Here is a 19,065-nt window from a genome sequence, read left to right on the forward strand (position 1 = left end):
AGCAGCATCTGAGGTGTCCCAAGTCCCAGCTTACCTTAGGAGGCATGTAGGAAGCCTGCTTGATTACCACAGGATACTTGAAATGTTCATGCAGATGGTCCACATATTCACACATCCTAGAAGAGGGAATCAAATTGGGACAATAATGCCTGGAGTCAGATAATGCTTTTCTTAAGGCAGAGGGGGGACTGCCCTTAAGAAATGGACTCCATCACGGCTTAGCTGATTTCAAAGGCTTCTAGGCAAAGCCCTTCTGTGCCCTGGATGCTTTTCATCTGTGTGAAACAGCAATGTGGGGGCTGAGGTGAATCACAAAGCCCCTGGTATCTAAAAGTTCTGTGATGCCCTAAAAGCATCAGTTTAGATTCCATGAAGTATCTGGAATCACCTGGTGCCTATATCCCAAAGTTAGATGAATAGATTAAATCACCAAGTGAGTCTCTTTTCAGCTATGTGACTAGTTTAGAAGAGTATAGGTTTGGGTCAGTCTGTCAGCCACTTTCTAGTTTTGTGGTGGGAGGATGTGTTTATGTTTGGGGTGGAGGGGGACAGGTAACCTAAGCTGCTTTAGTCTCCAGATCATTAATAGCTGTGGCAGGCAGGCGGTGCGCAGCCTGGTGCTGGGACTGCATAAAGAAATTGGCAAATGAGTCTCATGGTTTTGGTGGACACGGGCACTAAGCCACTGACTGTGCTATGTATCATCTGTTAAGAACAGGTTGTGGAGGAAGATAGCCACATGAGATAGCACAGTTGGGCCCTGAAAGATAAGCAGGGAATAGTTGTTCCCTGCAAAGAAGGACAAAGCATGTGGGGTTGGCGTGCACTGTCAGTGTGGTGGTGTACAGGGGCATTCCCTCCAGCACTGCCAGTATTGCACCAGGAACTTCTTGCACTGAGGCACTGGGGGGCCCTCATTCTCATCCCTCAAGACCTGTGGGACTTCTCAAGGTTGGTCTGGACCGCCCTTGTTCCCAAGGACAGGAACTGAAATGAGAGCAGCAAAAGCAACATAACCTAGGAAGGTGGTTTTTCTGCATTCTAGAATCAGCCTATTCATTGGAGTGGGGATGACCTGGTGTCAACCTCCATCTTCCAGATGAACAGATGGGTTTAGTATAAAATTGTTTAGGCATATTAATAGGAAGTACCTGTGTACTCATTACTTTATTACTTATTACTTTGGGAAATGCACTGAGGGATACTGAGGTGTCCCAAGTCAGCTATCAAGAGCTTACCTGAATCACATTGAGCCACTGAAAATTCAGGTAAGAATGATATCTAGTATCCCTTTTTAAGCTTGGTACTTTCTTGATAAAGGTTGATGTGTGGAGCATTCCTATATGACAGGCCCTCTGTGTAATGCCATGTTGGAGTAGAGAGGACATGCTCCAGTGTTTAGGGAAGGGTGCTGGGCAGGTGGGCGGGGATGAGTATATAAGTATATAAATTTCCACTTTCTTTGCTCAGCATTTTGTGCTCCCTCAGTCAACAAAATGTGACTACTAAAATAAACAGCACAGTTATATCTGCCAATGGAAACATACTTAAAAGCTAATGAATAGTAACTGACTTTTTTGACCTAGTTCCTTTTTCTTTAGAAAAAAACAATTTTCACCTGGGCATTCGGCCTAACCCTACAAGTGACAAAACCTTTGAAAAGCACTCTAAATAAAGAAAGAAACCATTACAATTATAAAGGACCCCTGCTATGTGCCCAGACAGATCCCTTTATTTGGCTGGGAGGGTTACTGGGGATTGGGCACCACTGAGCCACATCCCCAGCCCTATTTTGTATTTTATTTAGAGACAGGGTTTCACTGAGTTGCTTAGTGCCTCACCATTGCTGAGGCTGGCTTTGAAACTCTGAACCTCCTGCCTCAGCCTCCTGAGCTGCTGGGATTACAGGCATGCACTACTGCTCCAGCTCTATTTTTTCCTGAATTTGGTGTTTACCTTTCCAATGCCTGTTTTCATGCCCTCTCTGTGCATCATGTTTATTGAGCTTCTGTGTCACCTTTAACTCCAGGAGACCAAAAAGCACAGTAAGTAAAGCTTTATGGATGCAGTGACTGGAAGGATCCCATCCCAGTTTCACCTGGGGGCTGAGGTTACAGTGAAGCACTTGTCTGGCATGTGCAAAGCTTGGGGTTTGACACTCAGCATGGCAAGATAATAAAGTTCCCCTGGGCATGCCGAGAAGATGAACTAACTACATAAAGCTGCAGCCAGGTGGTACAGGACTCCAGGGTCAGAAGAGGAGACTGGATGGAAGTGGAGAGTGCATGTGTGCTGAGAGCTGGCTTCAGAAAAAGGAGCTGGTTTTGAGAGAGGAGGTCTGGATTCAAACTCCACCCCCAACATACTTACCAAAGTGAGTCAGCTACCAAGAGCTTACCTTTCAAGAAGGAACAATGACTATGCTCTGGTGGGTCCCCATTGTTATTGCCCCATGTGGAGAAGTCAAGCAAGACTAAAAGCCTTTGTGTTATAGTTTGTGTTCAGTTTATGAACACAAAAAGCAAATGCTACTATGTTAATTCACTTTGGAAGCTGACTTTCTTAAAGCCATTTTAGGCCCTTGTAACACTACACCAGGTTCTGAGTATTTCTGGTCTTGAGAGCAGAATCATAGAAGATATGGCTTGAACCAAGGGGCACTACTCAGGGGCAAAGTGAATTAACGGCACATTACTGACCTGTTTTTAAGGCTTGTGGAGACTGATATGTAGTCAAATATAATCAGGTGCTGCACCAGTTCACAGAGGCCAACTCCACCCGCATGGGGGCAAACAGGAACTAGAAGAAAGACATTTCTATTTGATGCCAAAGGTAACACAGAGAGAGGAAGGAATGAAAGAGAACCCTGTGGTTTTTATTAATACCCAAAGGTGATTAAACCATTCATTAATACTGAATGAAATTCCAGGATGAAAATCATCAAAGATTCCTTGATTAGGGCTAAATGAAGAGTTAGAAAGAAACCAACAAGGCAAACTACAGGCTTATGTGAATTGCAAAGACCCCCAAGGGAACCATGGGGTCTGATGGCAGGAGAAACAGGTCTGGCCTGCAGCCTCTGCAGGGCCCTTACTTCCAAACTTCTTGGCCATCAGTAATACTGAGAGGTTTTCATTGACACTTCCCAGTCTGCAGCTATCAATCTGGAGAAACTGCAGGGCGTTCGCTTGTAGGAGTTGCTTAAATATCACTCTATTGTGGCACTGGAAATAGAATTAAAAATAATACAAAGAGAAGAGTCAGCCTTAGCCCTCAGGATCCCTAAGCCTGGCAACATGGTGATTCCATGCCAGCTGTGACTCATCAGAGGTCTTCAGCAAGCCTGGGCTGTATTATTCTCACTTGGCATGTGGTGGCCCTGACAGTGCAGGCAGGGACTTTGGGCTCACTTCTTTACAAATCTGTGAATGTGAGAGTGTGAGTCAGGTACAGATCACATCAGCCTGCCATTTATTAAGGAATAACTGCTGTGTCTATTGGCAAGTGGGAGTGAAGTGGAGCATCAGGATGAAGTACAGTAATAGCGATGAGCAGGTGGCACAATGACAAAACGGAACCATGGCAGAGCAGTATTGCTCCTTTGCTGGGAAAACTGAGAATCTGTTCCTCACACTGCTTGGCTCGTGGGCTGGCTGCAGCAGGTGTTGGCAGGCACTTGAGCTTAGTTTATAAGCACAGAAAGCGAATGCCATCATGTTTATTCAATTTGGAAGCTGGCTTTCTTGAAGCCATTGTATGCCCTTGTGATCATAACTTTAAATTGCTGCCTTGTCAATTCTGATTTGAAAAAAAAATCAATGACCTGAGCCCCATGAATTATAGAAAAAGCTGCAACCTTTTAACCACATCTGACTCCAGACACTAAGGAACTGCTGATTTCTAAGATAACAAAAATTCCCAGCTCACAATGCAACAGGTATGGGAGCCTAATGTACAATGGGGTCCTCAGTCCGTGGTCAAGGACATGTCACTCACCTGCTCTCCAGTAGCGACGCCAATTCCTAATGGAACCAGTGCCTACAAGAGAAGCCAGTCTTGTGTCATTTTCATAAGATTTGAAACAACTCCTTGTGTTTAAAATATTTATAGCTGAAGAAGGAGACATCCTTGGGGTTGGACCATTCGAAGTTTAAAGACTGGCAGGAAGATATCCAGGGGAATGTGTGTGTGGAGGGACCAACGCATGTCCAGAGAGGAAAGGCAAGCGCTGCTCACAGTTGCTATCGGTTCTCTTCCTGGCCCTCCTGCTCCAAGGCCTGTGCTGTGGTGTGGAACTGGGAGAAGACCTGGTCACTTAGTAGTGGCTCTTCATGGACACACAGGGTCCAACCTCTGCTTCCTGCAGGTTACCTCTCCCTTTCTTCTTTCTTCTTAGCTTATTCTAGAACCCTCATGTGCTACTGTCAATTCCAAAATCCTCTCCCTTCCAGGTATGTGGATGACTGAGATCCTACTTCACAGATAAGGCTGAGACCATTGCTCACCTGTGAACTCTTCACTTGGTGAGTTGTTGGAATCTTAAGATATGATGCTGCTACTCTATCCTCTTGCCTGGCCCTGGAAAGCTACCTCACTCACCAGCCCCCGGGCCCTAAGCTGCTCCTCTGCAGCCTCCACTGAACTATGATTCTACAGTTGCCCACCTCAGACATCTTTGGCTCCTGCCCGGTTCCATCTCTTGATCACTGACACCCAGAGCCACACTTTCTGAGCTCTTAACTGCCTGTCAGGCACCATGTAAAATACTGACGTCAATCACTCCTAGTCACAACCCAGCCGGAGAGGAGCCATCAGTAGCCCCATTTTACAGGTGAAGAAAAAGAGGTGCAAGGTAAGAACTGTGACCCCATCACAAAACTAGAAGGATACAGCTGGTTTGAACTTTAGGCCAATTCCAGCGCCAGAGGAGGCTCTTTCTACTGCATTTGGCCCGAGATCTCACCCAACTTTACTTTATGTGTGAATCACTAGATTAAGCCAGCTTCTCAGAAGAAATAGCCCTTATTTTAGAAGGCAGGTGTCCCTTACTCTAGCACTTGTCTTGCCTTAAGCAGGAAGTGTGAACTTGGCCAAGTTATGCACAAGTCACCTGAAGCCTTGGCTTCCTAATTGCAGCAGGTCTCAGTTTCAACAGATGGGTTCTCAAGCGCCTTTTCACACAATATTTTATGCTTCCTGAAGTTTCTAATTTAAGATTGCTTGGTTCTTTTATCTTAGAAGAGAGGGAGAAAAGGAAAGGTAAGGAGAGAAAACCATTTGAGTTACTCATTCTACCACTCTAAGGCCGTCTATGTGTGGCACTGACTATGTACCAAGTTTTTGTACCTCCTTGTCACTAATTCCTGAGTCTGCTCTCTTCAACCTGCCCTCCCCTTCATCTCCCCTAGATGAAGCAAGAGCCTCCCAGTTCCCATCCTATTTCCTTCTGCCCATTCTTCGCCTTCCACAAACCCACCCCCAATTCACTCCTGTTGCCATACCAGTCCACTCGCCCTTTCCTCCAGCCATCACCGTGCCATCACTGAGATCCTCCAGTGGCTCCCTCTGGCTGTATTCTCTGAGCAATGGACCCCATTGTCTGGCCCCAGCTACTGCCTTCCCAGCACCTCCCCAGCATGCACCCTGCATTCCCTTAGGTATCTCCATCCCACTCACCCCTCCCTTGTAGCTAGCTCATTTGCCCCCTTCCTCTGATGCCTGCTGAGGAAATGACATCCCCACACCTGTGTAGGCAAAACCTGGGAGCATCAAATTCCAGAAGAGCTTCTAAGGAGACCCTCCAGGTGGGCAGAGGTCAGGTGGCTGCTGGGGCGTACAGCATACATTAGGGTGCAGCAACCCTTAAAGAACTCTAAGAAGCAAAGGCAAGTGGGACTCAAGTGAAAAGTCTTATTGTCCCATGACCTCTCATCCAGAGCTGCCCATTTCAGAACTATTCCTTGGAAAGTTCGGGTTTTCTTTAAATAAAGAGGTCTCAGTTGCTCCATGACTCCTGCTCTCATTCCCTTACCTGTAGTATGGTGTTCCCTACATTATCACTTCTGTTCTCTCCCCATCAAGGTCCCCTGTCACATAGGACCACACCCATCATCCTTCTCACCCTTCTTTCTACTGCACTCGGCCCAGGATCCCATCCAACTTTACTTCATGTCTCAGGTTTTTCTCTTTCATGAGGCTATAAGTAGAGAAAGGAGAGAATTCCTGAAACAGGTTTCTGATGAGTGTCCCACCTAAAGTAGATCATATGCTGATTTAGTGAGAAAACTGGAAGAACAAGTCTCTGAGCCTCTGACTTCATACCCTTGTAAGACCTGTGAGTTTAGGTAGGATGCATCGAGGTGTCCCTTCCAGAACCTGGAACTAAGACTACTCCATCACAGTTAACTTTTATGCAGGGGGCAGGGGTTACTGGGGATTGAATTCAGGGGCACTTGATCACTAAGCCACATCCCCAGCCCTATTTTTGTATTTTACTTAGAGAGAGGGTCTCACTAAGTCGCTTTTGCTGAGGCTGGCTTTGAATTTGTGATCCTCCTGCCTCAGCCTCCTGGACCACTGAGATTACATGTGTGCGCCACCACACCTGGCTCAGAGTTAACTTTTAATGATCAAATCCTAATAGGGGAGAGCAGAGTTATGCAAAATCACCTCAGGGAGAAAATGGTTCCTAAGGGGGCAAGACTTGGCTGGAAACCAAATGAATGTAATAACTCAATAGTACAGGGTGCAGGGGGAAAGGGTTATCCAATGAAAACACAAGTCAGAGGCAAATGTTCCCGGGGTAGAGACAAGGCTTGGGACTCAATGTCTCTGCTGCCAGAAGCAAGTGTATCAGCTTGGCGATGGCCGTACTGGGCCATTGTGGTCTGAAGCCAGCACATCTACAAATTCCACAGCTTGTGTTCCATACTCACCCTGCAGCTCTGGCTTAATACAGCTTCTGACAGAGCTTGTGCTGGTTTGAGGATAAAAAACCTAGACGTTCTAGTTCTCTTTATGAATTAACCAAGTGGCATTCTGGCTTCATAGGTCAATGCTATAAATATAAGCAAGCTCTCCAAGACAGACAAGACTTCTCGGATATCCTGACATATGATTTTTTTTCTTTTTTTTTTAATGTATGAATTTCTTTCAGAATGTGAAAGGGAGAGGGGCTGGCTCCCAATTAGTATGAATTTCTCTCGGGGGCTCTTGGGAAACACAGGAAACTTTCTCAGGGAGACCTGACATTGATTAACAAAGCAAGCCTTTCCTTCTGTGACATCCAGAGAAGTCTACACTTTTTGTTTCATTCTGGGTGAATGAGTGTGGATGCTCCTCACTTGCAGTGAGGATAATGATAAACCCATTGTAAGTGAAGAGGATACTAAGTAGAAAACTCATTGAATACACCACCCATGGAACATCCTAGCTCAGCAGCACTGCATACTGCAGATCACTGGTTATTTCCCCTAGTGATCGTGTGGATGAGCAGGAGCTGCTACTTGCTTCTGCTTGCTCCTGCTCAGCATCTCAAGAGTATTGTACTGCATATTGCTAGCCTGGGAAAGGATGCAAATTGAAAACTTGAAGTCTAGTTTCTGCTAAATGCCTATCACTTTTGCAACATCATAAAGTGGGGAAATCATATGTTGAGCCATTTTAAGTCAGTGACCATCTATATCTACATATCAATCATATTTCTATATTTATAAAAGTATGAGAACCATATTAATCTTCAGATGGCTGATAGCCTTTAAACTTTCAGCAACTTTCTCAAACAAATGGAAATGGAGTCTGCAGTTCCCGTACTTGTCACATGTTACAATTATTTCAAATATTCCATGAGGAAATGTAAAAGGGAAAACTCAAAAGAAATTTTGGCATCTTCCATGACCCTTCTGGAAAACTAAACAAAAAAATAAATGGCCAATGCAGCAGAAGCATCAGTTTACCCACCTTGGAAATGGTTGCATGCCCCAGGATGTCATCAGGGGACGTTGGCTCTTCAATCCACAATGGCTTGAACTCAGCCAGCTTCGACATCCACTCCACTGCCTCAGGCACATCCCAGCGCTGGTTGGCATCCATCATCTGTAAGGAAAGGGCCTTCACTCTGCTGCAGGGGTGACTCCCAACAAGGAGACATTGTCACTCTGTACCACCAACTGCTGAGGAAGATTCACCTGACATTTCCTTTTTTGAGGACAAGCACATGCAGCCCAAACAAAAAGAACCAAAGAGTAGCCACTGTAATTAGATCTCTGGCTCTAGATACTGTCTTTTTTGAGGAGATGCAAATTGTTCATGAAGACTCTGTAATGTCTGAAAGTGCCCTGGGCTGGGTCTCAAGAAGTACTTGCTAGACCCTGAAGCTCAGGCCCAGTTTACATTGAGATGCCCCCACACCCCCACAAATAGGTGTGTTTTGCAGTGTTAGTTAGATTGTTGGAACCATTTTACCATTCTGAATCATATGCACAGTCAATATTGAGTTTGCTCAAGAGTTATTTATTGACTACTACCTACCATGTGTCTGGCACATTAATAAATAACTACTTAATGAAATACCTGCTTCCCTGGGCACTTCATGGATTTTGTTTCATTTAATCCTTATAAAAACCCTACAAGGCAGTTCATATTAACCTATTATAAATAGAAAACTGAAATGCAGAGAAGTAACTTCCTCAAGAACAGTAAGGTAAGTCAAGGGTGAATTCAGGTCCAGGCCTCACTTGCCCAGCCCTGGATCTCTGTAGTGTGTGCTGCCACCGTGCCTGGAAGCCAGGGGCTGGGTGTGCAGCACTTGAGCAAGACCCTTCCACCCCGACTACCCCAGCCTTCCCATGCTTGGAGAAGACAGAAAAGGAAATCTATCTATAGAATGTGCTAAGTGTGTGAGCTCCCTCACAAGACGGTGAGAAGCAGAAGATAGTACACTCAGGATCAATTTTCATCATAAATTATTTGGATGAGGATGACCTCATGAAACAAAAGCTGCTAAATTAACTCATGTATAAATAATGGGACTTCTTATTCTGCTGCCACTTCAAGGAATCCACACTTCAATTTTAATGTATGAAACAAGCCTTTTAACTTTATAAAAAAAAGATTCGAGGTGGCTGGGGAGTGGCTCAGCGGAAGAGCGCTTGCCTCCCATGTGTGAGGCACTGAGTTTGATCCTCAGCACCATATAAAGTAAATAAACAAAATGAAGATACTGTGTCCATGTATAACTAAAAAAATTTTTTTAAAAGAGATTCAATGGTGACCTCCTTTCATGAAAATATTTTACACATAATAACTGTTTCATAACAATACACAGTCAGGAATGACCAATCCTCACATTTATTTCTGCCAGAGTTTCAATACTTCTTCACACTAGTTCCCTGAAAGCCGCCTAGCTGATGAGCTATGTAGGGAATTAATGACTGACACATCAGGGCGCCAATGGGAGACCCATTTGCTTGAGCTTATTCATATTAGCAAGATGACCAATCTATCACCCTGGTATTATTTAGCTTGTTCTGCAGAATTCAAAAACTAAAAAGTATCAGCCCCCATTTTTTAAAAAGAGTTCACCTACTACAAGGCCACAGAATCATAATTCCTCTGACAGTAAGTTTTAAAATTCCCACTGTTTTTAATTCTTGCTTGAAACGAGTTCTTGCTTGAAATGAGTTTTGGCCCTGAACAAAGTGGCAAGGTGGCCACTTCTTAGTGGTGTAAGAGGATATTTACCAAAGTCTTCTCTGGTCCAATCATGTCTCTGATGAGGCGGCAACGACGCATGTCATCCTGGAGATCAGCCCCAACCTTTACTTTAAACCTATAAATACATTTGGTTGGGTAGTTTGGATCTGTCTTCTGACTTGGCAAAAGCTCCTGGATTTTCTACAGAAGTGACTCTCTATGTCAATAATCCACAGACCACATTTTCCAGTAACCTCCTGGTATTTTCCAGTCAATCTTTAGACAAGCGGCTTGAAAATAAACCTGCAAACTGCATCTCTCAGTACCCAGGATCAGGGCAATGATTTTCAGTTACCTACAGTTAAGGAACTGGAGAGAGAAGTTAAATCTCTAATATAATTAACTGAGTTTTTACTGTGTCATGAAAAGAAATTAAGAGCAAAAAGGAACAAAACTGGGAGTGTGTATGTGCTAAAGGTCCGGCCCCAGCCCCACTCTCTCATTCCACTCCCTAACTTTACCACCACTACTACCTCCCTCCTCCCCGCTGCCTTGTTGATCCAACACCACACCTCCTGACCTACCCAGCCTCACTTTCACTCTCAACCCCTCTCCTAGAACTACAAAATGTCACAGTTGGAATTGAAGAGGATAGTGGGGCTGATGTGGTTTGCTAAGACAGCCTCCCTGAGAAATCACAAATCAAGAGTCTGATTTATAAAGCACCTATATTTGCTTAGCCCTTCCCATAGCGGGCCTTATCTTAAATGAACCCATGAGAGGAAGGCCTTGGGGCTAGTCTGTTCCCTCTGGTGCAGGGGCCTAAGCCCCAGAGGGAGAAAAGGACTAGGCCACAGCACTGAGGAGCAGCAGAGTGTGGCCTCAGGCTCCCTGCAGAGATCTCCTTCACACCACATCTGACATTTGCAGGGAGCTCCCTAATCTGTCTTGATGTGAAATTATGCTCTTGAAATAAAAGCCTCTACATTTGTTCCCTGTGACTTTGCTGTCAGGAGAGTGTCATTGACCAGAATGTGGGCACTGTCATGTGGAGGAGGGGACACATTGCCAGGCCACTGGCAAGCGCTCTCTCTTATCAGCCTCTGCTTCCTGTGCAATCCTGGCATCAAGGCTGCACTTAGGGCCAGCAATGGCTGCTGGATGTTGCTTCAGACTGAGCCAGGACTGCTCAAGCTCCTTCCTCTGCTTCTCTAAGTGCCTACAAAAATCCCCAGCTCACACATACCCAGGCACTTACTGCCCTTTTCTTCCTGAGCGCAATACTGTACCCTCTGAAGACATTTCTACACACACTGGAGCTTGACTACATGATCTGTGGTGCTTGAGAGAGGGCTGCTGGCCACAGCCTCTGCATGTCAGGCTTCTTGTGTTGGGAGGCCCATGAAATTTTCCTGGAGCGTGGCCGACTCACCAGATCCACTGCTCTGGACTCCTGAGTCTGGAGGAGGGCAGGAAGCCTGCACTGAGCACCTGCTCTGAATCTACCTTATGCTGGTCCTTGTCACATATGGCAACTTTGAGGAGAACCATCAATTAATATTATTTCCATTTTATACAGAGAGAAAATGAAGTGGAGCAAGAGTGAGCAATTTGCTCAGAATCACACAGGTTTGTAAGGAATGAGGAGGAAAGGCAGGATTTGATTCCAGTTCTATCATATGCCAAAGTCTCTTTCTATTGCTTTATGCTGCCTCTTTTATATCTTTAGCTGAGGAGTTAAAAAGAATACACATTAGTGTGCACATCAATCACCTAGGGATCTTGTTATAATGCAGATTTCAATGTAGCAGGACTGGGGAGAGGGTGAGACTCTGCATTTCTGACAAACTCCCAAGCTCCCAGGTGCTGATGCTCCATGAACCACACTTTGAGAATCTGCAGAGTTGATCAATCACAAGCCAGGTAAAAGGTGCCACCTTTATCTACACTCATGGGCTTATAGTGGCTGGATCAAGAGGGAAAACAGTCTCTGCTTCCTACTGTATATAAGGATTTGGGGTTATTGACAACCACGATTCATTCAGAGGAAGATCGTAGGAGTCTCAGGGGTCCATAGTCATATACGAAGGAGGGAGAAGTGCAGGTGTTCCATCTGATCAGGAGGCAGTCTGGGGAAGGAAGGGTTGTCACTCCAGTGGAAGAGGAGAAACCTGGCTCCTGGAAACTCCATGAAGAACCAGGACCAGTGGCAGAAAGTTAGTTGGAAGTGAAGGGTTGCCAATATTCAAGACCCTTCTAACACTTAATGGCCTCAAGCAATGGAAAAGTGCTTTGTAAAGTTAAGCTGGCTGCCTTGGGAGCTGTCCAGAAATGCTGAATCAGGTCTTGTGATTCATCTAATAGAATGGATTTCTATTCTGAATAGCTGCTTGAAGTGGACAGTCTCCAAGTTCTATTTTATTCATGTGATGTTCTAACATTCTAACTGGGACTTATCTTATCTTTGGAGAATGAGCCTGGTCTACATTGGAGCTTTGGTGTGCCTATGTGCCATACTGCTTTTGGCCTTGTTGGTGCTGTTTAGTCCCTGGCTCTTCTCCAATGAGTCTCTTCCTGCTGCTGAGAAGGTCAAGTCCACTACCATGCAAATAACTTACCTGGTCCAGCCGTCCTTCAGCGCTGCTGCACAGAGCTATGGAGAAAGAGGAGTACCTGTTGGTACTGGCTCCTGGAAATGCCAAGAAGAACCAGGACCTGGGCTGGGTTGTGGCTCAGCGGTAGAGCGCTTGCCTCGCACGTGCGAGACCCTGGGTTCGATCCCCAGCACCACATACAAAAATAAACAAGTGAAATAAAGGTGTTGTGTCCAACTACAACTAAAAAAATAAATATTAAAAAAAAAAAAAAAGAATCAGGACCAGTGGCAGAAAGTTAGTTGGGATGGAATAAGGCACTGAGCTCCCCTGGCCTGACATTAGGCACCTCAGTCATTTCTGATCTGAGTTTCTTAAACATAACAGTTATAGCATAAATCAGAAAAACAATTATGTATTGTTAAAATTAAAAGGAGATGCAGTTTGGCCAACAGAGCATCATTCTTTCTAGTGGTAGTGATCCTTGTCTCTACAGGAACTATTTCTCAAATTGTCACAGCAATCCTGGAAGGGGAATATAGTATGAATGACCCTCTTTTTAGCCAGGATTTTCTGTGACGGCCATCGAACTAATGGATAAAAAGAGCAACAAACAAAAGCCAGGCTCTGTCTCTGTCTCTTTCTCTCTCTCTCGACTCTAGGTGAGTAAATGTAATAAGAAAGAGTAGGGGCTGGGTTATAGCTCAGCAGTGGAACGCTTGACTCGCACTTGTGAGGTACTGGGTTCCATCCTCAGCACCACATAATAAGTAAGTAAGTAAGTAAATAAATAAATAAATAAAATATATTGTGTTCATCTTTTAAAAAACAAAAGAGTAATAAATGAATAATGTGCTATCTGTATACCACATGTCAGCCACTGGATGCTAACCTACAGCTTTCCTCAAAACTGCCCCACTGAGACACAGGCTGTTATTTCCCTGTTTCACAGTGAGAAAACTGAGGCTCAGCAATGGGTAAGTCACCTGCACAACGGTACATGGTTCTATTAGTCTCTATTATCAATATTAGTCTCTCACCTTCTAGAATTTGAGCTGAGACCATTATGTCAGAGTCCCAGGGTCTGCAAGGTGAATGGCTTGACTTTCATTCATATATAAGTACTTTCTGAAGGAAGCCTTGGATTGAGGATTTGGAAAACCTAATAATAAAATTGTAAATCTCTCCCAGGGAAGATTTGGTATCTGCCTCTTCCACTTCCCTGCCCCATTTTTCTAGCATACAGCTCCCCCAAACCCTGGGGATCTCGAGTGGTGTCTTTTGTATGCTAATGAACCTAAAGAGGGACCCATCAGAGCTGATCACCAGAAAGACCAGGCCCTAATAAGGTGTTAGAACTTTCAACCCCCACCCTAGACCTCTAGAGAGGGGAAGGGATGAAGGTTGAGTTTACTGCCAATAGCCAATGATGTAATCAACATGCCTGCTAAGTGAAGCCTCTGGAAGAACCCAAAAGGAAAGGGTCCAGAGAGCTTCAGGGTTGGTCTGGGTGCCCCTGACACATATTCTGCTCTGTATATCTCTTCTGCCTGGCTGTTCCTGCATTATATCCTTTATAATAAACCAGTAAATGTACGCAAATGTTTCCCTAAGTTCTGTGAGCCATTCTAGCAAATAATAAAATTCAAAGGCAGTGGGGGTAGGAGGTGGGTTGGTTGGGTTGTATAGAAACCTCCATTTTCTAGATGGTTGGTCAAAAGCTCAAGTGACAGCCTAGACTTGCACGACTGGCATCTAAAGTGGGGAAGTCCTGTAAGCCTGAGCCAATAACCTGTGGAGTCTGATGATAACTCCAGAATTAGAATTAAGTTGTAGGCCACCCATGGTGCCCACGAGATTAGAGAATTGGTTGGTATGGGAGAAAACTGTACACATCTGGTGTCAGAGGTGATGTATGACTGCAGAGGTGCGAGTGCAGATGGAAAACCAGTTTACTTGTCCCCCTTCACCTTGCCTGCAAAACCAGGTTAAAAAAGCCTACCTGCTTTAGTGTGTCATCTGAGTACCCCAGCCAGGCACATGATGTGGTGTAGGCAGGGTAGCCATGCATCAGCATTTGCTCTTCTGGAAAACACAACACTTGTCAACATCTTGCACCTTGTAGGGAACTTTGGGTTCAAATTGTCTACAGCTAAACTGTTGCCCAGAGAATCCAGCTATTCTGGGTGCCCTTCACATGCACCCTGCCGCAAGTCCAGCCAATTGGGGTGTCAAGTCCAGGTGATCAGGATACCTTCTCTGAATGCCCCACTCCCCAAGGGTCCCCCTAACCTACAGTACAACCCTAATGTCAAACTTTCTGTGAGCAGTGGCTGAAGTGAACCCTGCAGCCAGAGGTCATACCTATGTGGCTTCTTCACCTAGACCCACAATTCTGACTGGGGCCTTAGTTGCTAGGCACAGTGCATCTGGCTGGCCTAGAATTTGTGATCCTCATGACTCAATCCCCCGATTCACCCAGGTTGGCACAGTGCATCTGAGGATAATGCGCACTCATAGAAGACAGGGACAATCAAAAGTGAACAATGATAGAACAAGCAAGGAAGGAAATTTTCTTACAACCCACCTCTTTCTTTTTTACCAACTTGACCTTTCTTCAGTATTTCTGCAAAAATAAAAAGCATCACTCACTCCTTCATCCACCCAACAGGGCCTGTGGATGCTGCTTACACATTTCTGTATACACCAGGAAGCTTCCAGGCCCATTCCTCGCACATGACTCACCATAGGCATCCTCCTCAGTCAGGACATCGGTGATATACCTAAAATCAATGCAGGATAACAACGTCCTGGGATCCTGGCAGCGGGACAGGAAAGGGAAGGCCTCAATCAATTCACAGGCAGATTATGTTTCTAAGATGCTGCTTATTCTGATCTATCAGGCTCATCCTTTCCAGGAAGGGACCTTTGGGATTTGAGTAAAGTTGGTCCTGTCACTCCTTATATGGAGTCCTTCAGAGGCTCACTGCTGGCCCTAGCAAGCCCTCAGTCCCTCATGCTCTGATCCTTCCTTCCCTGCTTCTGCCTTGTTCTTTCCAAAAAACATGGCTTCCCAGCAAAAGGCCCTGGCACAAAACAAACACTTGGCACAACAAAAACAAACAGACGGTACCTGGCATCCCTCTATATACCTGCTCAACCCCTAGGCTGACTTTGCTGAGGGGATGAAGGTGGTCCTGGAGCAGGTTGGTATGGAGGAAAGAAAGCTGCTCTGAGAGCTGGGTCCCCAGGGTCATCCGAGGCCCACTGCTCCTCAGCACTGCAGCCTTGGCAATCTCCTCTCCTGCCAAGTGGAGATAATTTCCTTCCCTGACAGCAAGAGAGTGTGGAATGGGAATGCGTTGACCTTCCTGGACAATGGCCAACTGTGCTCCAGATCAGCTTTTCTTCCTCTGCCCGCTCAGCACTCTGGCCGCATGTCAACTTAGGCCTCACACTGGGTCTTCTCCCCACTCCACCGAACAGTCAGGGGAAAAGGAACTAGCAGCTCTGTTCCCACTAATGTCATACAGTGATCATAATACTCCTCCAGAGCTGCTAAAAATCTAAAGCTCTTTCAACCCTGAGATTCTGCTTTGAAAACAGAAGTAGCATTGAAACAGAGAACAGGTTCCAAAAAATGGAAAGTCCTCAGGTGGGATCTCATGCACCTTTCTAGTACTCCTCAGATCCTTCTCTTGTGGTGGTCACTAAATATACCCTTTCATATCTTTTCCCTTGAGAGGGCCCCCATGCCACCTTTGGCCATATCAGACCGATGTGACAACCGCCTCTCTTCACCTGCCTCCAGAGGGGAACAAGGTCTCCTGGCCCAAATGTCTTCAAGGCCATTGTGTTCTTTGCTTTTCCTTAATTTTCCTGCTAAATAATAATTTGTGGACCACCAGACATCACACTAAGGCAGCTGCAGCTCACAGTGGCTAATTAATACACTCAGGGTCACTCAGCTAGTTAGTAGTGAAAAACACACTCAGAGCTAGGTCTGCCTGGGTCAGAGGTTCACTCCCCTCTAACTTGCATGGAGTTTTCCTTCTCAGCAGCCAGGTGTTCGCCCTGCTATAAATAGGTCAACGAGAAAGAAAACACCAAGTGTGTAACTTCAGAATCAGTGTGAAGGTCCTTCCCTGCTGGAAATGCACAGCACAGGTTGCCATGATCTTGCTTTTGGAGTCAAAGTGACCAGATGATGTCTTAACAGTAGTACCTGGCTTTCAGGAGTTTAGGAGGTGCTCTTCTCACTTGGTCTTTAACTCAGGGACATTTGCAGAGGCTCTATAATCTTATTCTCACAGTCCTCATAGGCAGTGGAGGTGGAGAGGATTTGCATCCCGTGTTATATGTCCCCAGCAGGGGAATACCTTAACTCCCTGCCTCCTGACGTACCACCCTACCTACATAAGCAGAGCTGCTACTTCACATATCAGAAAGGGAATATTATATTTTACTGTTTTTTGCTTTATCATCAGTAATCTATAGACTATAGATCTATAGTTTTGAACATACTTACTGATTATTAAAAGGCAAATAATCCACAAAATTTATTTCATTTAGAAACGATTACAACATTAAAGAATCTACTTACCATATCCACAAGTAACTTCCACAGAGGCTTGAAGAAAAAAAAGAAAAGATATGTAAAGCACATTCGTAAAGCACTCATTTTTGTCCTGACAGTGAATGTGCTTGTGGCAAACTCCCACTATCAGAGCTTCGGTCCCCCCAGCCACCCACTCACCTCTAATGCTGCCTGGGTCTCCTGCTGCCTCTTAACCTGTTCCCTTTGCTGTCCCTTTCCATCTTTCTTGGCCCTTTATAACCTAATCCTATAATTTCCTAACTACTGCCAATATTACTCAGGAAAGAAAATAATCAAGTATCCCAGTATTTCTTTTTTGACACCTGTGTTGCACTTGACTTTGGTCTTCTGAGACTGCTTATAGAGAAAGTCACAAGTCCTCCTGTGCCACAGAGCTACATGTGTGCTTCTGAGATGAGTTACCTTTCCTTCCTGCTTCGCCCACAGGTCCCACACTGCGTTCAGAATGGCTGCTGTTGCCAGGTGCACCACCCCTTTCTCTGGACCAATCTGGGAAGGAAAACATAGCAGCATTTCCTAGACATGAAAAAGATACTTAGGTCCTTTGGCCAGGGACCACATTTCAAGAATGAAAAGACAGCAATGGAAATTCATTTAAAGGTTATGCTTTATAGAAAACAATTTTTTAATATTGATTTTTTAGTTGTAGTTGGACACAATACCTTTATTATTTATTTTTATGTGGTGCTGAGGATTGAACCCAGGGCCTCACATGCGCAAGGCGAGTGCTCTACTGCTGAGCCACAACCCCAGCCCCAGAAAACAATTTTTAACCAACAGAAAATTCGTGAAAGTATAAAAACTTGTCTCTTCATGTCTCTCTTTATTAAACCATTTGAGAGTAAGGTTTCAGATAGCATGTTCTTTTACTCCTAAATACTTTGGTGTATAGTTCCAAAAAAACAAGGACATTCTTCTTCATAACCACAGCATAAGGGTCATATTCAGGAAATAAAATATTGATGGGCTATTGGTATTTAAAAGATAGTCCATAATCATAATTCATAATCCATAATCAAATATCACCAATTTTCCCAATAGTACCTTATTTTACCTTGATCCATATCCAATCCTGGACCACGTGTTGTATTCAGTTGTCATGGCTCTTTAATGTCTTTTTGTCTGGAACAATTTTTTTTTCTTTTGATGATATTGACATTTTAGAGTAGAGGCCATTTGATATTATCAAGTACCCCACAATATGTGTCAGTCTGTAGTAACTTCATGATTAGATTCAGTTTATTCTTTTTTTGGCACAAATGTTGCATAAGTAATTATGTCATTTTGTTTTATTATTAGGGTTATTAATTTTCACCACTTGAGTAAGATAGTGTTCATTTGGTTTCTCTACTCTGAAGATACCAATTTCCTTTTCTAAATCAGAAGATTACTACTGACCCCAAATTTAAGCATACACTTGTGACTCTTGCTTCAATTAACTGTGGCTATGATGGTTGAAATATGGTGATTTTCTAATGTTATCATTCATCTCACACTCATTAGTTTATACTCTAATGATAAGTTTTCCTTTGCTTATTATCTGAACAGATTCATAGATTCTTATTTCACTCAGTGAGTTTAAATGACATTGCTATCGTATTTATTCTAATGTTACAGTTGTCCCACATTTGGCCAGTGGGAGCTTCTTCAAGATGACACCTTTCAAGGCAAGATACACTTGCTTTGCAGAAAGTAAAACATAAAACCCAAGACAATATGGAAAGTGCATTCTCTTGTGCCCTTCTCAGTGCATGGATGGGAGACTAGCAGAGTTTGGACAAGACAAACCAGTCATCAGGAGACAAGGGCAAAGTCTAGATTACTGGATTTATCTTACTGTATTAAAAATCCTTACTCTAATAAGGAGAGTAACTAAGAACAGAGTAGGGATGAAGAGCATGAGAAGAAGATTAACATTAAACAGGGAAGAGAGGTGGGAGGGAAAGGGAGAGAGAAGGGAAATTGCATGGAAATGGAAGGAGACCCTCAGGGTTATACAAAATTACATACAAGAGGAAGTGAGGGGAAAGGGAAAAAAATACAAGGGGGAGAAATGAATTACAGTAGAGGGGGTAGAGAGAGAAGAGGGGAGCGGAGTCGAGGGGGGATAGTAGAGGATAGGAAAGGCAGCAGAATACAACAGACACTAGTATGGCAATA

General features: G+C 44.4%; 1 protein-coding gene across 6 annotated transcripts in view; it reads right to left on the reverse strand.

Moving 5' to 3' along the window:
* Nucleotides 1-19,065, reverse strand: part of Enosf1 (enolase superfamily member 1) — a 33,118-nt gene that overhangs the window by 1,540 nt on the left and 12,513 nt on the right. For 3 of the 6 annotated variants that reach the window (XM_048806476.1, XM_048806471.1, XM_048806475.1), the window contains 13 exons: nucleotides 17,308-17,394; nucleotides 16,891-16,917; nucleotides 15,033-15,105; nucleotides 14,875-14,913; nucleotides 14,290-14,372; nucleotides 12,312-12,346; nucleotides 9,742-9,829; nucleotides 8,187-8,222; nucleotides 7,960-8,094; nucleotides 3,997-4,038; nucleotides 3,095-3,224; nucleotides 2,700-2,799; nucleotides 35-116 (listed from right to left, as the gene is read on the reverse strand). In XM_048806476.1, the coding sequence (XP_048662433.1) occupies nucleotides 35-116; nucleotides 2,700-2,799; nucleotides 3,095-3,224; nucleotides 3,997-4,038; nucleotides 7,960-8,094; nucleotides 8,187-8,222; nucleotides 9,742-9,829; nucleotides 12,312-12,346; nucleotides 14,290-14,372; nucleotides 14,875-14,913; nucleotides 15,033-15,105; nucleotides 16,891-16,917; nucleotides 17,308-17,394 (957 nt within the window). The remainder of the gene's footprint in view (nucleotides 1-34; nucleotides 117-2,699; nucleotides 2,800-3,094; nucleotides 3,225-3,996; nucleotides 4,039-7,959; nucleotides 8,095-8,186; nucleotides 8,223-9,741; nucleotides 9,830-12,311; nucleotides 12,347-14,289; nucleotides 14,373-14,874; nucleotides 14,914-15,032; nucleotides 15,106-16,890; nucleotides 16,918-17,307; nucleotides 17,395-19,065) is intronic. The other 3 variants (XM_048806474.1, XM_048806477.1, XM_048806472.1) reach the window with 2 other exon arrangements.

This window comes from Marmota marmota, unplaced genomic scaffold, assembly GCF_001458135.2.
Source record: "Marmota marmota marmota unplaced genomic scaffold, marMar, whole genome shotgun sequence".
NCBI lineage: Eukaryota > Metazoa > Chordata > Mammalia > Rodentia > Sciuridae > Marmota > Marmota marmota.